The sequence below is a fragment of the Phocoena phocoena genome, chromosome 2 (assembly GCF_963924675.1).
Source record: "Phocoena phocoena chromosome 2, mPhoPho1.1, whole genome shotgun sequence".
Classification (NCBI taxonomy): Eukaryota; Metazoa; Chordata; class Mammalia; order Artiodactyla; family Phocoenidae; genus Phocoena; species Phocoena phocoena.
Window position 1 is genome coordinate 116,349,823 of NC_089220.1, and position 19,051 is coordinate 116,368,873.

The 19,051-nt window shown below is 56.6% G+C and overlaps 1 protein-coding gene across 2 annotated transcripts in view; it reads left to right on the forward strand.

The window, feature by feature from the left end:
- The window catches only part of ARID3B (AT-rich interaction domain 3B), a 51,339-nt gene extending 47,754 nt beyond the window's left edge, over window positions 1-3,585 (forward strand). Inside the window, exons 8-9 of one of the 2 annotated variants that reach the window (XM_065872282.1) lie at window positions 571-669; window positions 3,422-3,585. In XM_065872282.1, the coding sequence (XP_065728354.1) occupies window positions 571-669; window positions 3,422-3,585 (263 nt within the window). Of the gene's footprint in view, window positions 1-567; window positions 670-3,421 lie in introns of both variants that reach the window. The other variant, XM_065872281.1, reaches the window with a different exon arrangement.
- Window positions 3,586-19,051: the final 15,466 nt, after the last annotated feature.

The window sequence follows — 19,051 nt, forward strand, 5'->3', positions numbered from 1 at the left end:
TGAGGCAGCTCATCTGGAAGAATTCTTGGCTCTCAACATCATGAAAGGGCAGAGTCTCGGGTGAGCCAGGCAGAGGCCCTGTATGCCAGCGCCTGCAGCCTTCCACAAACCACGGAGGGCTCAGATTGAGAGGGAGTGCCAGGTGCTGGGCAGGTAGACCCTCTCCTTGAGGACCTCCCAGCCTGGTTAAGGGGAGGAGGAAGCAAGCCAAATCCTCAGAGGAAGGGGCTGGGTCTTAGTGACCTCTGACGCCCCACCCGGTGGGTAGTGGGTGCTCAGGGTTTGCTGAATCGTGTTGAAAGCATCAGTGCGCAGCTGCGAGCTGAGGTCAGCCTCCTTGCCTATGTGATGCCTCTTCTCTGAGAGCAGAGGGAGTTGGGAAGGTGAAGTGGTTCAGTGGAGAAAGCAAGCCGTAGGACGTTCACCAGCCTGGTTCTCCTGCCACACCTTACACTCGGCAGAAGGTTATCCAGGTGCTTTCTAACTCTGGGAGGGTGGGAGAGCCTTGAAGGGAACGACAGAAATGCCGGAGGGCTTGACTGGGCCTGCTGTCTCCCTTGTCCCCAGCAGAGGACAGAGCAGAGGCCTCGGCTGCAGCAGTGAACCTGACCACGAGCAGCATTGGGAGCATCAACATGTCTGTGGACATCGACGGCACCACTTATGCAGGTGAGGCTCTTGGGGCTCTGAAGGAGGCGGCAGGGTGGCAGCCACCCTCAGTACAGCTCCCTGCAAGACCCCCTTGTCCCCTTCTGTCTGAACATCTTCCCAGGGGTGGCTTCCTTTCAAGGTTCCAAAGGTAAAGTCGTTTTTCCGGATGAGGAGGGCTGAGGATGGCTAATAGGATGACAGATCCCCCTCCACCATTTTTTTTTTTTTTTTTGCGGTATGCAGGCCTCTCACCGTTGTGGCCTTTGCCGTCGCGGAGCACAGGCTCCGGATGCGCAGGCTCAGCGGCCATGGCTCACGGGCCCAGTCGCTCCGGGGCACGTGGGATCTTCCCGGACCGGGGCACAAACCCGTGTCCCCTGCATCGGCAGGCGGACTGTGAACCACTGCGCCACCAGGGAAGCCCCACCACCACCACCTTTGACAAAGTGATGGAGACCCCTTGTCTAACCCTTTTTCGACCAATGGTTGGCTCGTTATTTGAAAAAGTCATTTAACGTAAAGAATCATAATCAACTCTATCCACACCTTTAACATTGTATTATAAGTTAAGTCAGTGTCCACCATTACAGTCTTTCAATGCACGTGTCTCCTTTCTTTGACTGGTTCAGCTCTTCTCTTCCTGGACATGATCTGTCATGGTCCAAGAACTGACACAGGCAAAGGAATCTGAGCACAGCAGAATCAGCCTATATTTTCATGATTTTCCCCCCAGTCTTTTACAGTTGTCTCTTCCCAGATCTAATTTGGTTGGTTGGTTGGTTTAGCACCTTTACGAAGACTTGACAAGGTGTTCAACTTAGTTTTCATAGAAACAGCAATCCGTTTCCCACTCCCATTTTGTTAGTGTAGAGATGAGTTTGGGGATAAAGCCAGCTGACTGGTTGTTGTTTTGTTTTTTTTTTTTTGGCTGCATTGGGTCTTTGTTGCTGCGCACGGGCTTCCTCTAGTTGCGGCAAGCGGGCTTCCTCTAGTTGCGGCAAGCAGGGGCTACTCTTCGTTGCGGTGCGCGGGCTTCTCGTTGCAGTGGCTTCTCTTGTTGCGGAGCACGGGCTCTAGGCCCGCGGGCTTCAGTAGTTGCAGCGCGTGGGCTTCAGTAGTTGCAGCACACGGGCTTCAGTAGTTGTGGTGTGTGGGCTCAGTAGTTGTTTGCTCCACGGCATGTGGGATCTTCCCAGAGTAGGGATTGAACCTGTGTCCCCTGCATTGGCAGGCGGATTCTTGACCACTGTACCACCAGGTAAGTCCCTCCAGCTGACTCTTGTTAAGCACAGCTTGATGAGTGGGGGCCCCAGAGCACGGGCACACTGGCCAGTGGCCTCCTGCTGGGAGCCTGGGCATCAGTCACCTGTGTTAGAGGGGGCATGGGGAGGTGCCCAGTGGAGGGGGGTTAGAGCTGCACCTTCTATCAAAACCAGGGGCATTTCCACAGGGCATGCTTTGAGTGCTCCTGCTCTGGGGACTGGGGCCAAGGCCGCTCTGGATCTCTGCCGGGCCGCTTGCTGGGGGCGTCACGCTTGGGGCCAGGGAAGGGGCAGAGTTCCTGGAAGCAGCCTGCAGAGAAGCAGGGATGCCAAGTTGCCTAGCCACTCACCACAGAGTCAGTGCTTCAGAGACCACGCCACGTTCAAAGGTCTCTGCCTAACACAGACCCCTCAAGGAGACTGGGCGAGCCGGCGGCTAGGGCCTGGATGCCCTTTGCCTTCTGGTGGTGCCGTGTGGTCGAGGAGGTTTGGGGGTTGGGAGTGGGTCTGTGTGGAAAGCAGGGAAGGGGGAGATCAGTGCCTGGCTCTCCATCTCCTCTCATCCTTTCTCAGGAGAGAGGAGGATATGCCTCCTCTCCCTCAGCATGGGGAGCAGTCAGAAGAGAGTTGAAGGCTCCCCAAACCTCACCTGCCTCAATCCTGTCCCACCTGTGTCCTTTCTCAGTGGCTGTGCAGTCACCCAGGCCCAGAGCTTGGAAGTCATTCCTGAGAGCCCCTCAGTCCCATCACCCCCCAGAGCTCAGCAGACGCCAGTGCTCTGCTGCGTCCCCGCTGCATGGCCCTGGTTCAGACCTCTCTTCTCCCCTGTTAGAGTAGCTCTGACTTGCAGGCTTCCATCCACCCACATCCTCCCAGCCCCACAGAGAGCTCTGAAATGCCCGTCTCGTGATGTCTGTCCCCTTCTTCCCCTTAAAACTTCAGGGGCTTCACAAGCCCCGCAGGGTACGACCCCGGCAGCCTAGAGACACGCAGGCCTCCATCTCCTGGCGCTGCCACCTCTCCAGCCTCCTGTGCCGCACGCCTGCCTTCAGCTCCCCCCGGGCCTCCCGCGCTGCTGCACCAGCCTCCAGCACGTTCGCCGCCTCTCTCTGTTCTTTGTTCTCTCAGATTTCCTCTGCCTGCCACACCGTCTCCTCCTCGTCGTGTGGCCACTTTTCCTAAAAAGTCCAGGCGTGCTCTCCCACCAGAGCTTCTCCTGACCCACTTTCCCCTGCCCTCCAAAGCCGCCTTTTTTCCCCACAACACACTGGGTACACTTCACCTAGAGCCTTTGTGACATTTCAGCAGAATGACTCTGCCCGTCCCCCTCACCAGCCTGTAGGCACCTGCAGGCAGGGCAGTGTCGGCACCTGGCGCAGCGTCCAGCATGGACCCTCCTCTCCCAGAGTTAGGCGGCAGTAGATACAGTGGAGTGAACTGAACCCCTGAACCTGTCCCTCCTCTCCCAGTGTGCTCACACTTGCTTCTCCCCACCCCCACTCGCTCAGGTGTGCTGTTTGCCCAGAAGCCTGTGGTCCACCTCATCGCAGGATCCGCTCCCCAGAGCATCGGCAGCAGCGCCAGCAGCAGCAGCAGTTCTCACTGCTCGCCAAGTCCTACCTCGTCCCGGGGCACCCCCAGTGCAGAGCCCTCCACCAGCTGGTCCCTCTGAGGGGCAGGACCCAGCTCCCAACTGCCTCCACCCTCCCCTCGAGAGTGGAGGAAGCTGATGCACAGAATTTACCTCATCTCATGGAGCCCACATCAAACACCATTTGGCCAGATGTTGAGAGTTTGGACCTGTCCGTCTGTCCAGGCTCCATCAGGTCCTGCTGTACTCTAGAGGCAAGGAGAGGCTGGAGGGGCCTGACGGGGCAGCGTTGTCCAATCAGGGATTGTCCTGGAGAGCTGGGCGGGGTCTGTGGGCGTCCAGCTTCCTCCAGGGCTCCCAGGCCACCTCCCATCCCGGGCACAGTGTATTGACAATCTGTAAGCTGACACAGGGCTGGAGGCCCTCCACATCCCTTCCCCTTTAATTTATTTCCCTTCCCCTGCCTTCTGCCGTGACCCCAGGGTCACTGGTCTCTTCCCCTGCTCAGTCCCCCAGTCTTTGACTCCAGTGTGGGGCTGCTAGGAGCCAAGAGCATGTCTTTGTGGCCCTTCTCTGCTGAGCATGGCATGGGGTCCTCCCAACCCACCTTGCGTCCCATGTTTGGTTCTTGGGGTGTGGGTCTCTCAAATTCAAGTCTTGAAGCAGTCCTCAGGGCCCCATATCCCCCTTTTAATGGTCCCAAGACAGGGATCATGAGGGCAGTCCTCAGGACCCAGGGCCTGCTGGGCATCTGCTGAGGGAGAGGCAGAGCCTCAGGGGCTGCCCAGGCAGGCCCTGGCACCCACTCCACTGACCCTTTTCTGACCCTGCCAGACCTCACGTCCCCACTCATCCCTGTTGGCCAGCTCTCCCAGGAAACAGCCCACTTGTCCCTTGGGCCCCTCTTCTTCTCGTGGGGCCCAAACCTGCCAATGTCAGGTTCACTGAAATACCTCAGATTTGTAACTGTTGATGTTTGATTCTTCAGGAAGTATTTGCATCTCTGAAATCTTTTTTATATGTGTTTGCTGACTTTTGTGTTTTTTTTTACTTAAAAATTTTTATTGTTGTTATTGTAGCACCAAAGAAATGAAAACAGATCACCCCAAAAGCCGAGCAAATGATTTGGTACCCCAGCCCCTCCGGCCCTTCCCTAAGACCCCAGTGAGGGTGCGAGCGAGGCAGCAGGAAAGATGACTCAGGGATCACAGTGGCAGGAGGAGGTGGAACGGAGAGGCCCGCTCTCACGCAGGTTGGATCGTGAAACCACACCGGTTCTCAAGATGGCCCTTGACCCATTTCCCACCAGAGCAGGGCAGTCCCAAACCCCAGCGCCCAGTTCACCAGGGTCGGGGCAGGGCATCTTCCCTTCACTCAACATTCCCACCTCAGGGCAGGAGTGGGCTGTGGAGGCCATGGACCTTGGAGAAGTTGAGCTGCCCCAGAGGGTGAGGAGATGCTGAAAGAGCTCTGTCTCTCCTCTTGGACCCTGGGGTGGAGTGGGCTGTTCCTGTGTCATAAAGAAGAGGTGATTCTCACACAAGGCTCGCCTCTCAATCGAGTAAGCCCTGCAGTGTTCAGTGGAACCCCACCTGCTGTGACATCGTCGCGCTGTGGTGGTGGGAGACCATGGTGGCACAAGCCCACGCACGACCAACGCTCAGTCCATCTAGGAAAGGAAAGGGAAATCATATGCTTGAGCATAAAACACGTACCTCAGCCCAGTGAGCTGCAGCCGCCCTGACTGCGTCTTCTCTCCCTTCCCTAGCCCTCCACACTGTCTCACACTCACACATACTCACACACAGCCCCATCCATTGGGGGCTGACCCTCTCCTGGCCTCACCAGGGCCTGTCAGAGAAGGGCGTCTGAGGTCTGTGTCAGGGAGGAGCCCGGCTGGCTGGCGCTGGGCCCACTTGAAGGCGTCGCAGACATTTGGCCAGTGTGTCTTTCTCAGGGCTTTGGTCACAAAGGATGGACTCTTCTCACCTGGAGGACACAGGGGTGGTGCACTGTGTCTTCCTGGTTGTTGGATCCTCTCCCTTTCCTCAGGCAGCTTGCCCAGCTTGCCCTCTCAGCAAGCCCTCGCTGCCCTCAAGGGCAACAGCAGGGTCTCAGCCTGAAAGCCCGAGGGTGGGAGCGCCGGCAGGTGCCCCCAGAATGGGGCCCTGGGCCAAGAGGAGCTCTCCTGACGTTGCAGGCCTGAGGTCACATGGCAGCCATTGGCCAGGGCCGCTCCGTCCCCTCCCCCTCCCCATCTTACTTGTATTTAACCAGGAAAAAATGTGATAGCACATGGGTAGCCTAGGCAGTGGATAAATACCTCAGAAGTCCCCTTGCAGCAAGTGTCTGTATATGTTGTGGTCATTTTCTATCTTACATGTTCTCGAATGTTTATATTTCAATAAACCTCTACCTCTTCACACAAGCAGGTCTCGCGGGCGCTTTCGGTGACTCTTTCATTAGACAGTACTAGGGAAGAGGCGAGGACCTTCAGAATGAAAGGGGCTAAGTGAACTACTCCTCTGATTCCTTGATTTTTTCCTAACCCTTCTCTTCGCTGCTCACCCATCGTTTTCCCAAAGCGCTTACTCTCAGCCTGTCTTCTGTATTAGCTGGGCACTGCTGACATTGCATGATCACCAAAACCGACTCCCCTGGTGTCACGTCAGGGTCCCAGCAGGCACAGGGCCAGGGGTCTCCTCCATGAGCAAGCCCTCTTTGAGCTCCTGCTGAATAAGTACAGACCCCACGCTCACAGAGCTCACACTCTTGTCTGGGAGGCACACACGACTCTAGACAAAAACCAAGTCTTTAGAATACAGCATGACTGGGACCAGTGGGGTAGATAAATGCTGGAGCAGCTCACTAGGGAATCTCTGGAAGGCTTCCCAGCAGCGGACATTTCAGCTAGAAGAATGAGGTGGCCAACTGGAGACGTGAGGAAGAGCAGAGGAAGTGATACATGTGGAAGCTCGGTGGCATCAAAGGACCTGGCGTTGGGGAACTGTGGGCAGTGCCTAGGGTTGGGGGGTGCTGGAAAAAAGTGTGGCTGGGGCCAGGATGGAGCCCAGGCTAAGGAATTTGGGCACCATCCTCTGAGCATCGGGACCCTGCTGTCATGTTTTAAGGAGGACGTAGGCTTAGAAAGAGGCTTTTCTAGAAGGGTGATCTGGAGCTGGGAGACATTCTAGGCATGGACACCCTGGGACACTGCCACTGAAACAGGCCTATACCCAGACTGCTCAGCCTTTTTCTCTGCCACGATATGCATCGTATGGGCACAACCTGGTTTTGGCAAAACCAAAAGAAATGGGCAGAGGGGTAAAGCACTGGGTGGGTTTGTGATTGCCCATCTCCATCCATGACAACATACACATCGCCTGTCTGCAACCTCTGAGGCATGGGGAAGGGGGTGTCTCTCTGCCATTTTGAAGTGCTAGAAAGTGAGGGTGACACTGGGACAGTCTTGAACCTCTCACTGACTTTTTAAAATCTTTTGAAAGAAATAACCAACCCTTTAGTACTTTAATTACTAAACCAATAGTTGGGATCACACGTCACAACCTTCTGTGACACACCAGGAGGCTGCCACATGGAGATTCAGTGGGCCTGGTATGGGAGGAGGCCCAGAGATGAGGAGAAGCAGGGTCCAGAGACATTTGAGTTAGAAGTATGGAGTGGATGTGAGGGGACGCTGAGGGAGAAGTGGCAGCTGAATAAGCCTCCTGATAGAGATGGAGAATCTGAGAAGACCAAGGCACTGAGCCACTGCAATTCCATCCCACTTTAAATTAACAGAAAAAAATACAGGAGAATATCTAAGACCTCGAGAAAAGGAAGAATTCCTCAGACTAGACCCTCCGAGAAAAGTTCATCAAAAGATACCATAAGATAAAAAGACAAACTGGGAGGAGGTGCTTGTAACACACAACTAGTCAGAATTTCTTTTCTTTTTTTTTTAAAATGCTTATTGGTTTTTTTTGTTTTTTTTTTTTGTTTTTTTTGCGTTACGCGGGCCTCTCACTGTTGTGGCCTCTCCCATTGCGGAGCACAGGCTCCGGACGCGCAGGCTCAGCGGCCATTAAATGCTTATTGTTAAGACAAAAGCAAAAAGAAGGATTGAGGAGAGGGGGCAAAGTCATGAACAGGTGTTTGGCAGAAGAGGAAATAAAATGGTCCTCATTAGTAATCAGGGAAATGCACAAAAATCCATTCCACACCATCAGATTGGCACAAACTGTAGTCTTAAAATACCAGGCCTTGGTGAGGATGGGCAGCAATGGGAACTCTCACAGATTGCTGGGGGGCGGGGGTAAATTAGCCTAACTCTGGAAAACACTTTGGCTGTACCTAGTAAAGTGGAACGTGCCCATGCCCTGGGGCCCAGCAATTCTGCTCTCAGGTTTGTACCCCAGAGGAACTCTGAACGTGTGCCCCAGGACATGGGATGGCACTGATGGTAATCAGGAGACTGTGAAATTACCAATTACTGAACACTGGTGTATGCCAGGTGTGGTTTAAGTTCTTTGCATGAATTAACTCGTTTGCTCCTCTACACATTTATGAGTTTGGAGGCGCAGAGAGGTTGAGTGAGTAGCATGAGGTCCCAGAGCTGTGAGAAGAGCAGTCGGTGGCTACGGAGTCCAGGATCTGCCCGAACCACGAGCGAGGCAAAGCACTCTGTGCTCAGTGTCTCATTTAATACTGCACCCATAGACCTGTGAGGCAGAGACTTCGTTCATTTTACAGATGAAGAAACTGAAGAGCAGAAATGTGCACGAGGTCACAAACGTAGTGAATGGCAGGGCTGGGAACGGACTCTAATGCAGCTGTCCAACTTCTCCCGCAGATGCCTCTTTTCAATTAGGGCAGAGGTAACCCGGCGCGGTTACGAGAGGGAGGCAGGACGCGGGGAGGGGAGTCTGATTATCCCACGTCTCGGCTCTGGCCCCACCCGACCCCCCAAGCCTCGCACAGCAGGGGGGGTCACCTGAGGGACGTGAGCATCTCCGGGACCAGCTTGCCCAGCCACGAGCCGCAGCTTCCCCCACCTCATTGGCCAGGGCTGGGCATGTGCCCTCCGCGCAGCCAATGGGGCGAGCGGGGGGTGGGGGACGGCTGGGAAGGGCCTGGGGCCGCGCGGCGCTTGGAGGGTCGGTCCGGCGCCGGCAGCGTCTCTGCCCGCCTCCCTATGAAATGAAGTGCCGGTTAACGCCCGGAAAGGAGGGGGAGTTGGTGGCTTGGGACTTATGAAAGAGAAGGTTTGTAATCACCACCGGAAGGAAAGGGAGAAGGAACCGACCAGACCAGCAGGACTGAGAAGAGTGGGAGCCCCTGCTGCGCTTGTAGACAGTGAGTACAAACCCCGTCAGCAGCTGGGACACAGGGACACACAAGAAGGCAAGGGGGTGGTGGGGTGGCCTTCTGTGCCAGGGGAACAAACCAGAGCCGGGTCTGAGATAAGCCGGTGGAGGGCAATGCTCCGCCTACCCGGAGGGCCTTTGGGACAGGGTGGGCAGCCATCTGGTTTGGAGGCATTCCCTCGTAAGGGACCCAAATCGCTCAGGCCCATATGAACAGACAGGAGGGGTATTTATTCTCCGACACCAGGGTATGTGGAGGAGCCCAAGGGCAATGGGACCTGGGGCTGGCCTCAGGAAGGGTCTGGAACCCAGAAGCGCTGCCCGTGGAAGGTATTCCTCCCCTCCTGAAGACCAGCTCAGCCTGACGCCTGAGCTACAGAGCAAGGTGAGATGACCATCCCAAAGGTCAAGTTTATGTCTTCTGCATGCATGAGACCCCCTGGGCTGAACCAAAATCTCTCCATCCCAATTTCAGTTTCTGGGAATCGTCAGCTCCATTTACTCTTACTGAAATACACCTTTTTCCGCAGAGAAAAACGGCGGTTGACAGCTCCCCAGTTTTATGTGTCCAGTTTTCAGCCCAGGAAAGATTACTCTTTTGTCCTAAGTCCAGTGACCCCCAGGAAGGAGACCATTGGTTCAGTTGGGTTCAGCACCCAGTGCTGGACCAATCAGTTGAGAACTTGGCAGCCCCCACAGTAGCCTGTATATGGCAGGGAGGGCAGAGAACATTTTGTGGAGGACGATGCTGGAGAAACAATCCCGAAGATGTTCTGTCCCATTGCCCTGCCAGAGTCCCCCTCTGCAAAACCCTGCTTCACTTAAGGCAGTAGATGGGGGGAGCGTTCAGTGACAGCATCGAGGATGGTTCTGGGGGGCATGTGGCCCAGCTGACAGAGCTCTGTAGGGGAAGGAAGCACAGAGGAGGGTGGGGAGGGAAGTTCAGAAAAAGAAAAATGGCCCGTTGACCTTGAGGGGGGATGTCAACCCTAAGCCGGCCTGGCCTGTGGCCATTAAAGATGGTCCTGCTATCAAGCTCAGAATAGGCAGTGTGAAATGAGAAACCACCTTTCTGGGACAGGTTAGGGAACCAGGGGGCTTAGCTGCTGTTTTGCTGTGTGACCTAGGGCAAGTTACTGCCCTTCTCTGGGCAGTTTCCTGTCTGTGAAATGGAAACTGTAGAGTGATTTGAATGAAGCACAAGTGAAATGAAAACTCACTTTGAAAAGCCTAAAGCCCAGTGCCTAAGGCCTTCACCAGTAAGACAGAGCAGAGGGTCCCAGCCATCACTCTGCTGGCACTGGGGCAATGAGTGGGCCAACCAAGCCCCACGAGGACCCCAGCATCCCCACTTGGCCACTCCCTGCCCAGCTCTACTCTGAGCCACAGGGTCCCCCTGGGAAAGAGCCAGGTGGCCTCAACCACTGAGAGTCAGGAACCCTGTGCCGGCGTGAGCATTTCAGGCCCTGTGGCAGGTGGGGGACAAGGACAGCCTCTTACTGCAGCCACCTGCAATAGGCCTGAGAGACTTTGGCCTTGGGGGCTAAAGGCATAGCTACAGGGGCCTCCCCTCTCCCCAAGAGTCTATTTCCCCACGTGGTTTCCCGAGGCCTATCGATCCAGGCCCTCTGTGCCAGGACTGCCCGGCTCCCTGGGGCTGGGCCAGGGGCTGACCTCAGTCTCTTGTGCTGCGGAGCGAGGCTGTGAATCTGTTCCCTCGTGGCTCTGGGCCTCAGTCTCCACGCCACCTTTCTTCCCCAGCCTGGGCACTGCCCCTGGCTGCTTCTCAGATGCTCCTTTCCTCTGGTTCCAGGGCTGTGGCTACGATCTGGAAGCAGATGAGGCAGAGGCTGACCCCCACAGAGGGCGCAGAGGCAGGGCAGGTACCAGGTATGCGGTAGCTCCAGCTCTGCCGGGGAAGGGTGGGCAGTTGAGGAATCCAGGAGAACCAGCAAAGGTCCAGGCTGGAGGGACCCTTCGAGCCTCTGTTTCCCCCTCCAACTTGTGGATGGGGAGACGAAGGCAGAGAGAGAAACTGGGCCTGGGTCCCACAGGGAGGCAGGGGTCACTCTGCCTGTCCCTCTGGAGAATCCCCAAATGCTACCTTCAGGATTTGAGAGGCGGATGGAGGCTCCTGTCCTCCCAGCGCTGGAGCCCTTGATGCTCGGAGCTGCACCAGCTCCTGTTCCCTGTGGAGACAGTTCCCAGCCTGAGGGTCCACTGACAGATCTGCCCCGCTTCCCTCGGGATCCCCAGAGAGCAGCTGAGGCAAAAGACAGGATCCCCCACCCTGTCCAGCTCCTCCACGTAGGGTCATAAAGATGAGGCCCTTGGTCAGAGTGAAACAGGATCCAAGCACTAACAGTATTCAAGCTCCTGGTTGTGGGCATTGCCTATCACTGGTGGCTGCACATTATATCAGATTGTTTCCTGAACTTAATAAGAAGTGTAGACAATGCCTTGTTGGTGGAACAGTGGATAGACTTTGTGACTGAAGCCCCATACACAGTTGGTCTTGGGCACATCTCTGTGGTTTTATGGCTTTAATACTGACTCACCCAAACTGGACCCCAGGTATCAGGAAGCTTAGGGGGACTGGAAGCAGGCACTGTGCTCCATGCACTGTCTCGTGTAATCCTCACATCGTCCTTTGAGGTAGGCACTGTCAGTACCCCCATTTTGCAGATGAGGAAACTGAGGCTAAGGCTCACCTAGTTGGTTGGTGGAGAAGCTGACTCCAGCACAGGACTTTTCAGCTCTGAAGGCCACTCTCCTTCAATCTCTGACGCCAGGCCCAGGAACCCAGACATCCTGACTCCCTGTGCCCCCAGAACCCACCTAGCCACGCTCCCTCCTGCTTCTTCCCCTAGATTCCCCTCTTCAGAGAGGAGAAGGCAGACAGGGCGATACATCAGGCCCCAGGCCCGGCACTATCCCCCGAGGGGATGAGAGGGCTCACTTAACAGCATGTCCCCAAACGCCCCCTGCCACCTGCCCCAGATTCTCAGGGGGAAGAGCTGTGGGGCCTGGTGAACACCTCTGTGAGGGAGGGGGGTTTCTCCCCCAGAGCCCCTCAGATCTGGGTGCCCCTCACCCCCCATGGTCCTCACTTTCCCACCAGCTCCTGCTCCAGCCTCAGCTTCTCAGCAAGGCTCTCTGCCACCTTGAAGGGGAGTGGGGAGAGGCAGTGAGCACATTCGAGGGCTTCAGCCCTGTCGGAAAGGGGGCAGTGAGGGCTTGGGAGGGACTTGACTAGGGAGTCGAGGAAGGGAAAGCCAGTGGCCACAGTGTGACCAGGAATGGGCAGGGGAGACTGTGGGTCCCTCGTTGGGCATGCAGGCCTGGCAGCGGTACAGAGGTGGGGGTGAGTTGAGGCCCTGGTTCTGGGCACCCTCCAGGGCTAGCTGCTGAGCCTCCAGCTCTGAGGCTTGAGCTTTCAGAACGTCCCAGGCTTTCTCGAGCTTAGGCCGCATCTGGGTCAGCTCGGAGCCCACCTCCTGCAGCGAAGTCTGCAGGAACTGGGGGTGGGGGGACGGTCGTTGACTCCTATCTCAATCTGGTGCTTCCCCAAGGACATCACCCCACTCCATTCTCACAGGGGCCTGCCTGGGACTACGCCTTGACCCAGAGCAGGGACAGCTGACTATCAGGTGCTGGGAGAAGCTGATGGAACAGCACTAGGGGGAAGGAGCAAGATGGCCTCTTTCTTCTCCTCCTAATTTTTAGGTGACTAAAAATTTCCCTCAGTCCAGAAATACTGATGGGTGAAACTCCCTCAGTGCTCCCTGTATGACTAATTCCTTCCAGCCTGAGAGCTTCCTGAGGGCAGGCCCCGGTCTCCAAATCCCCCTCTGTCTCCAGATCCTCCCCTCTCTCCCTGCACTGGGTCCCTGTGCACCAGGCCGGGCCCACAGAGCCTTGACCGTGATGCACTTGCTTTGTGTTGACTCGTGAGCCCACCCTGCCAAGAAGTGAGTGCCTGGTCCCCACCCAGGGCCACCCCGAGACCATGCAAGAGCAGGGCAGCCTGGGGTCCAGCCTGCAGTGGGTCTAGGCTCAGCTCTCAGCCCTCAGAGGAGACATCCTGATCCCGATTCACTGGTTCCAACAAGCTTTCCCCTCCCCGCCTCCGGAGTTCACCCTAGCTTCACCTCTCCAGGTGGCCTCGGCCTCAGTTTCCTGGTCACAAGGACCCAGCGTGGTCTTAGAGGGCCCGGTCCACATAGCTGCATCCTCTGCCTTGGAGGCCCTGTCCCCAGCCCTGAGGGAGGGCAGCCAGGACCAACCCAGGCCAGCTCTCACCTCCCAGTGGGGCTGCGGTGACTCTGCCCCTGCCTGCTCCCAAGCTTTCCCCTCTGCCCCTGGGGGGGCCCCCCTGGACACCCCTTAGGTTTCTCTGCAGGCCTCGGCTCTGGCAGCACCTGGGGCAGGCCTTGCCCACATCCCATTCTGAATGTCATTAGCCCCACCAAGGACAGTGGGCCACTCCACTGGGACACAGGCCCTAAAGATCTGGAGAGTATGACCCAGGGACAGCAACCTAATGGGTAAACCAAATAGGGTCATAGTATCACTGAGGGTCAAGAACCCCTCCTGAGTCCTGCCGACACCAGTCCCAGTGCACAGACGGGGACCTGAGCCCAGAGTCAGCAGAGGGTTTGTCCAAGGCCACCTGGCCACAACCCCATCTCTGTTTTCTTGGAAACCCTGCTGCCTGGGAGGCCCAGGGAGGATTCCACAGCGGCCTCCCCTGCAGACTGTGGGACTGGAGGCTGAGGGGAGTGGGCTTGACTGGTGCCCACTCAGTAAATGCCAGTCTGGTCCCCACAGAGAAGCCAAGCTGGGCCCAGACCTCTACAGGGGGCTGGGGATGGGGTGGAGCCCACCTTGCATGCACAGACTCGTAGCCTGCCTGGGGTCTCTGCCGGGGCCCACACCTATGGGAAGAGGGCGGGTGCCTAGGACTCGGGAACACCTGGGCGGCTGGCCTTCCTTCTCAGCCGGCTGGACTGTCCAGGTTCTCGTGTCCCTGTCCTGGCGTGTGGGCAGGCCCGGGCCACACTCACCCGAGGGCACCAACCCTTGCCCCTAGTAGCTCACGCTGCAGGTTCCGGTGCCAGCTGCACCCTGAGTCCTGCTCCTGCCCCCAGGCATCCAGCTCAGACTGGAGTGAGAGGCCCTTGTCCATTTGTGGACAGAAGGGCTGCCTTAGCCCAAGAGGCCCCACACCCTGGACCTGAGCCCCCAGGTCCTACAGGGGCCAGGACATGGAGTTTGGGACCCATTATACAGACAGGGAAGCTGAGGCCCCATGAGGGGAAGGGGCTAGTGCCTGTGACAGAGCCCGGGCTGCTTACTTTTTTGCACTAGGTCCCTGGTTTCAGGCTTGGGGAAAACTCTAGGGTCATCAGGAAGGGCTTCTGGGGGGCCCTGACCCAAGGTGGGCCCCAACTCCCCCAACCCCCGGCAGCCCCTAGCTCCTCCCACCTTCCACCTCTGGATCCTGGCAGTCATCTGGTGGTTTTTTCTCTCCAGAACCTGCGTCTTGCTCCTGTCACTGGCCAAAGCCAGGCAGTGAAGCACAGATTGCAGCCCCATCTGTGGGGAGCCCCACCCCCATCCTCTCATGCCCACAGACACCCCCACACAGGCTCTTGAGTCTGGGCAGGGCCCCGCCTGCAGAGAGGAGCCCGATTTCCAGCCTGGACCCCAGTCCGCCTCCCTCACCCGAGGTGCCTGGGGGCTCACTGAGCGGCCCCTCCCGTAGACACTCCAGCCCCTCTGCAGCTGTGCCAGGGTCCTGGGATTAAGGGAGGGGAAAAACAAGACAAAGAACAGCTGGGTCCCCAAGATCCCAAGTCACACCGAACCCACCCAACAAGAAGGTAGCAGGAAGCAAATTGGAGGTTGTTGTGGATTGAACTGTGTCCCCCACAAAAATAGGTATGTTTGCATTCTAACCTCCCATACCCCAGAATGGGACTTTATTTGGAGACAGGGTCTTTACAGAAGTAAATTTAAAATGAGCTCATTAGAGTGGGCCTTAATTCAGTATAACTGGTGTCTTTATAAATAGGGGAAACTTGAACACAGAAACATACACACAGGGAGAGTCCTTTGTGAATATGAAGGCAGAGACTGGGGTGATGCAAATGTCCAAGACTGTCAGCAACCACCAGAAGCTGGGGGAGAGGCAGGAACAGATGCTCTCTCACAGCCCTCAGAAGGAACCAACCCTGCCGACATCTTGATCTCAGACTCCAGCCTCCAGAACTTTGAGACAGTAAGTTTCTGTTGGTTAAGCCCCCCATTTTGTGGTCCTTGGTTATGGCAGCCCTAGCAAACTAACACAGAGGGTGAATGAGATCAAACCCCCATGGCAGCTCTTTGGCCCCAAAGGGACCCTAATTCAGAAGGGAGACTTTTGCCTGAAAGCGGCCAGGCCTCCAGCAGCATGAAGTGTGTAACGATAGCAGCTAACATTTCACGACTACGTGCCACGTGTCCAGCACAGCACTGAGCTTCTTACATGCTTGTCCAGTTTAACCCTCACAGCCAGCTGCTGGGGGAGGAAAGCTGTTACTGTTCTTGGTTTTTACAGATGAGGGCCAGAGAAATGGAGTAATTTGCCCAAGGGCACACAGCTAGTATAATGTGGAGTCAGTGGTCAGGCTCCAGAGCCCACAGTCTTAACCACTATTCTGGGGACAGTGAAGCCCACAGAATCCTGGGATTGAAGAGGAAGAAAGACTGAGGTAGAGACCCAGAGAGGGTCAGGGTGGAAGGAGCCTGAGGTGGGGGATGGGACTAGCGGTGCAGAGTGCTGGAGGCCCTGGGTGCCCCTCACGTCCCCTGCAGCCAGATGTTGATGCAGCATCAGACCCTATCCAGCTGCTGCCCCCTCTCCCTGCTGTGTTTGGCCCATTGGCTGCTCTACACAGGACCCCTGCCCATGATGTAGGGCCAACTTCTAGGTCACCTTCCCTGGACAAGCACAGGGCCTGGGGCACCCATTCACTCACAGGTGAGTCCTAGTCCTGGGAGGAGCTCCCAGGGACTGGAAAGAGGGAGATAGGGCAGGGCAGTCCCTGAGGGGCACGGAGCTGGGAGACCCTAGAGCTGGGGCTCACATCTGCCCTAGTTACGGGCCAACTGCATGGTGTTTGCATACGGCTCCCCTGGCACCACCTCCTGCCTTCCCGGAGCCTGAATCTGACCAGAGGGCCTGGCCCTTGGTCACTGAGTGCCCTACCTTCTCGCTGACATGATCCACTGCACACCCCATAAAGAACAGAGTCCCTCCAGGCCCCAGGGAGACAATCTCCGACCCTCAAGAGTCTGGGTTGAGAAACAGACAAAAACGAGATTTTCTGTGCAAATGTGCAGTTGCAGACTGTTACTGCAAATTTGCTTCCTTGAGGAACTAACAGCCCTCTCAGAGCCCAGCTCTGGACCCCAGTTTGAGGTTCACCAGTTTAGACCAACTCCACCTTCTGTGAGGCCTGGGCCAGCTAAGCACTGCTGCTGAGACCCCTCTCCCTGTGCTTCCAGCCATAGCAACAGATCACCTCTGGTTGGGGTCCTGCTGCACAGCGTGGACCCCGTCCAGGTCCTTACAGCTCTCCATCACTGTGGCTCCGAGCCATCTCCTCGGTGTCTGTATCTATTTCTCTGTCTCTGTGTGGGCACATCTGGGAGCATGTGCACGTGTCTCTGGGTGAGTGTCTGATGTATATCTTGGTGTGTGTGTGTGTCCAACTGTCTGTCTGCCCGTGCACACAGGCATTTGGCCAGGAGACTAAGGGAGGGTGCTGGCCAGCAGAAGGCCTCCTCCAGGAGGAGCTAGAGGTGAAGTCGGGTGGACAGGGCCTGGGACCCCCGAGCCCTTGCTGTGGCCCCCACACTTCACAGCAACTCCTCACCTCCTCCACTTCTCATTTGGGTCAGGGACTATTCACAACACCCCCGCCTCCATGCCTCTCCTCTCTGGGCCTTTGCATGAGCTCTTCCCTCTTGTTGAAATGCCCTTTTTTCTTTTGTTCCTTGAAGATGCCTGTTCATCCCTCAGCGAAAATTTCGAGGCTCAGAAGCCCCCTCTCTGGGGAGGACTCTGCTATCTGCCGCCCCGCCCATAGCTTTTATAGTGCCTCTCCCCTCATTAGGCACATTAAATTATAATTGCCTGCTTGATTCTCCCCCCCCACCCCCAATACCAGAAGCATTTGGGGACAGGGAGTGGTCAGCTCCTACTTCGGTTCTACTGTGTACAGAAGAGGGCCAGACATGTAGTTGGTGGTTTGTAAATGCATGCTGAATGAATGAGTGGAGAATGACGGAGCATGAGGAAGAGGCAGACGGGAAAGAAGTGGAGGACAAAGCCGGGACATCCTAAGAAGGGGGAAGAGATTCATTGGCATGCAGGAGGAAGGACAGGGCGGTGGGGAAGAGAACGGGGAGGGAGAGGAAAGGGGTGGACAGAATGCACTAACTTGGGGAGGTCAGGCCTCATTCTGCTTCTGAAGTCTCTGTAGTTCTTCCTCTGAATTTCAGAGCAACTGCTACCTGGTGCCAGCATGCCTTCCAGTACTCAGCCACCTTCTCATGAAGCCTGGCATGTGATTCTTTCTCCTCCAGCTCTTTCCCGAGGGGCACTGGTACCTCGTGGACCTTGAATGTGCTACTAGAAATGGGGTGGTCTGGGCACAGCATGGACCTCAGATCACCCGCACCTTTTTTCATACATTTTCAATGACTCTTTTCCAAGTTGCATGGGTGTCCTCACTATGTCCTGATGGCAGGGATGGGGACTGGGCGAGAGGACGCCCCTTCACGGCTCCCTGTACACATAAAACCCTCTGTCCTGAGCACTTCCACTCCCAAGCATCCTGACTTGAGCTCAGCAACTAAGGTTATCTCACCTCCCCTGAGCCTGGCCCTGGGCCAGCAGGAGGGGCTCAGCCATGTGTCAGGGAGACAGGACTTGTTGAAGCTGACATATTTCCCACATGCTCCCATAAATGAGCCAGAATGTGACAACCAGGCGTGTTGATACCTGGGGAAGGGAGTCTGGCCTTGGCCACATGATTTAGGGATTGGGGTTTGGGGCTCCTCTCCTTTACTGGCTGTGACAGAGGCTGGCCCACCTCCTGCCCAGAGGCCATCTCACCCAGTGTGAGAAAGGGACCCCCCCCCCCCAGCCCAGCTTGAGCACTGAGGGGTGGGCCCGAGCAGCCATTTACCAGGCCTCCTGGCCCAGGGCTGCCAGCACCGACTTCTCCCCGAGCAGCCAGACGCGCTCTGCCTCCAGGGCCTGCACGTGGCACTCCAACACCGTCTTCTCTCCTTGCAGCTGCTGCAGCTGCTCCAAGCAGGCCCCTAGCTGCTGGTGGCTCTGGCCCAGCTCTTCTGAGTCTCTTGTTCACCTGTGAAGACCCCGCTCCATCCTGAGTCATGGCTCAGCCACCCCTGGCTGGGATCTGTCTGCTTGAGCTAGCCCGTGGGTCTTTACCCACGCAGCTCCCTCCTCCCGAGTTCCTGACCTCCGCATCCTCTGAGAGTCAACCCTTCCAGAAGCCCTTCTCTGACCACCCCAGCCCACAGAGGCTTCTCAGAACTCCAGGCTTCAACTCTGGACCAAATGATTTGAGGCTGGACAGTCCCTGGCTTCCCACCAGCAGAGGGTGCTGTTTTGGTGGACAAGGATGTGAACTGTGCTCACTGGAGTTGGGCTGTGTGGGGGCCCTGCTCCAAGCTGTCCCTCCTGGTCGTTCTCTTTTCCATGGTGTCCTTAGGGCCACTCAACCTCAGAATCCCCCAAGGACAGGGCTCAGGTTCCCCTGCTTCTCTGCTCCCTGGCACAGGTGGGCATAGCCTGGCTCATTTGGTACCCTGCAGGACTGACCATTTCCCTGTCTTGACCCACCTGGGTGAGCATCAGCAGCCGTTCCTGCAGGAAGGTTGTATCCTGAGCCTGTGCAGGGGTCTCAGCTACCGCCATCGAGAATCCACCTGGGCCCTGAAGCGCCTGGGCCCTGTTGCCATCCCAGCTCTGCTCCTGGCCTTGCAGGCCTGGCACCAGCATCTCCTGCAGGTATCCTCAGTCTAGGGGGCTCCTCCTAATCTTCAGACCACACTGTTATGACCCTGAACAAGCTTTTCCCTAACCATCTGGACTGTTTTCC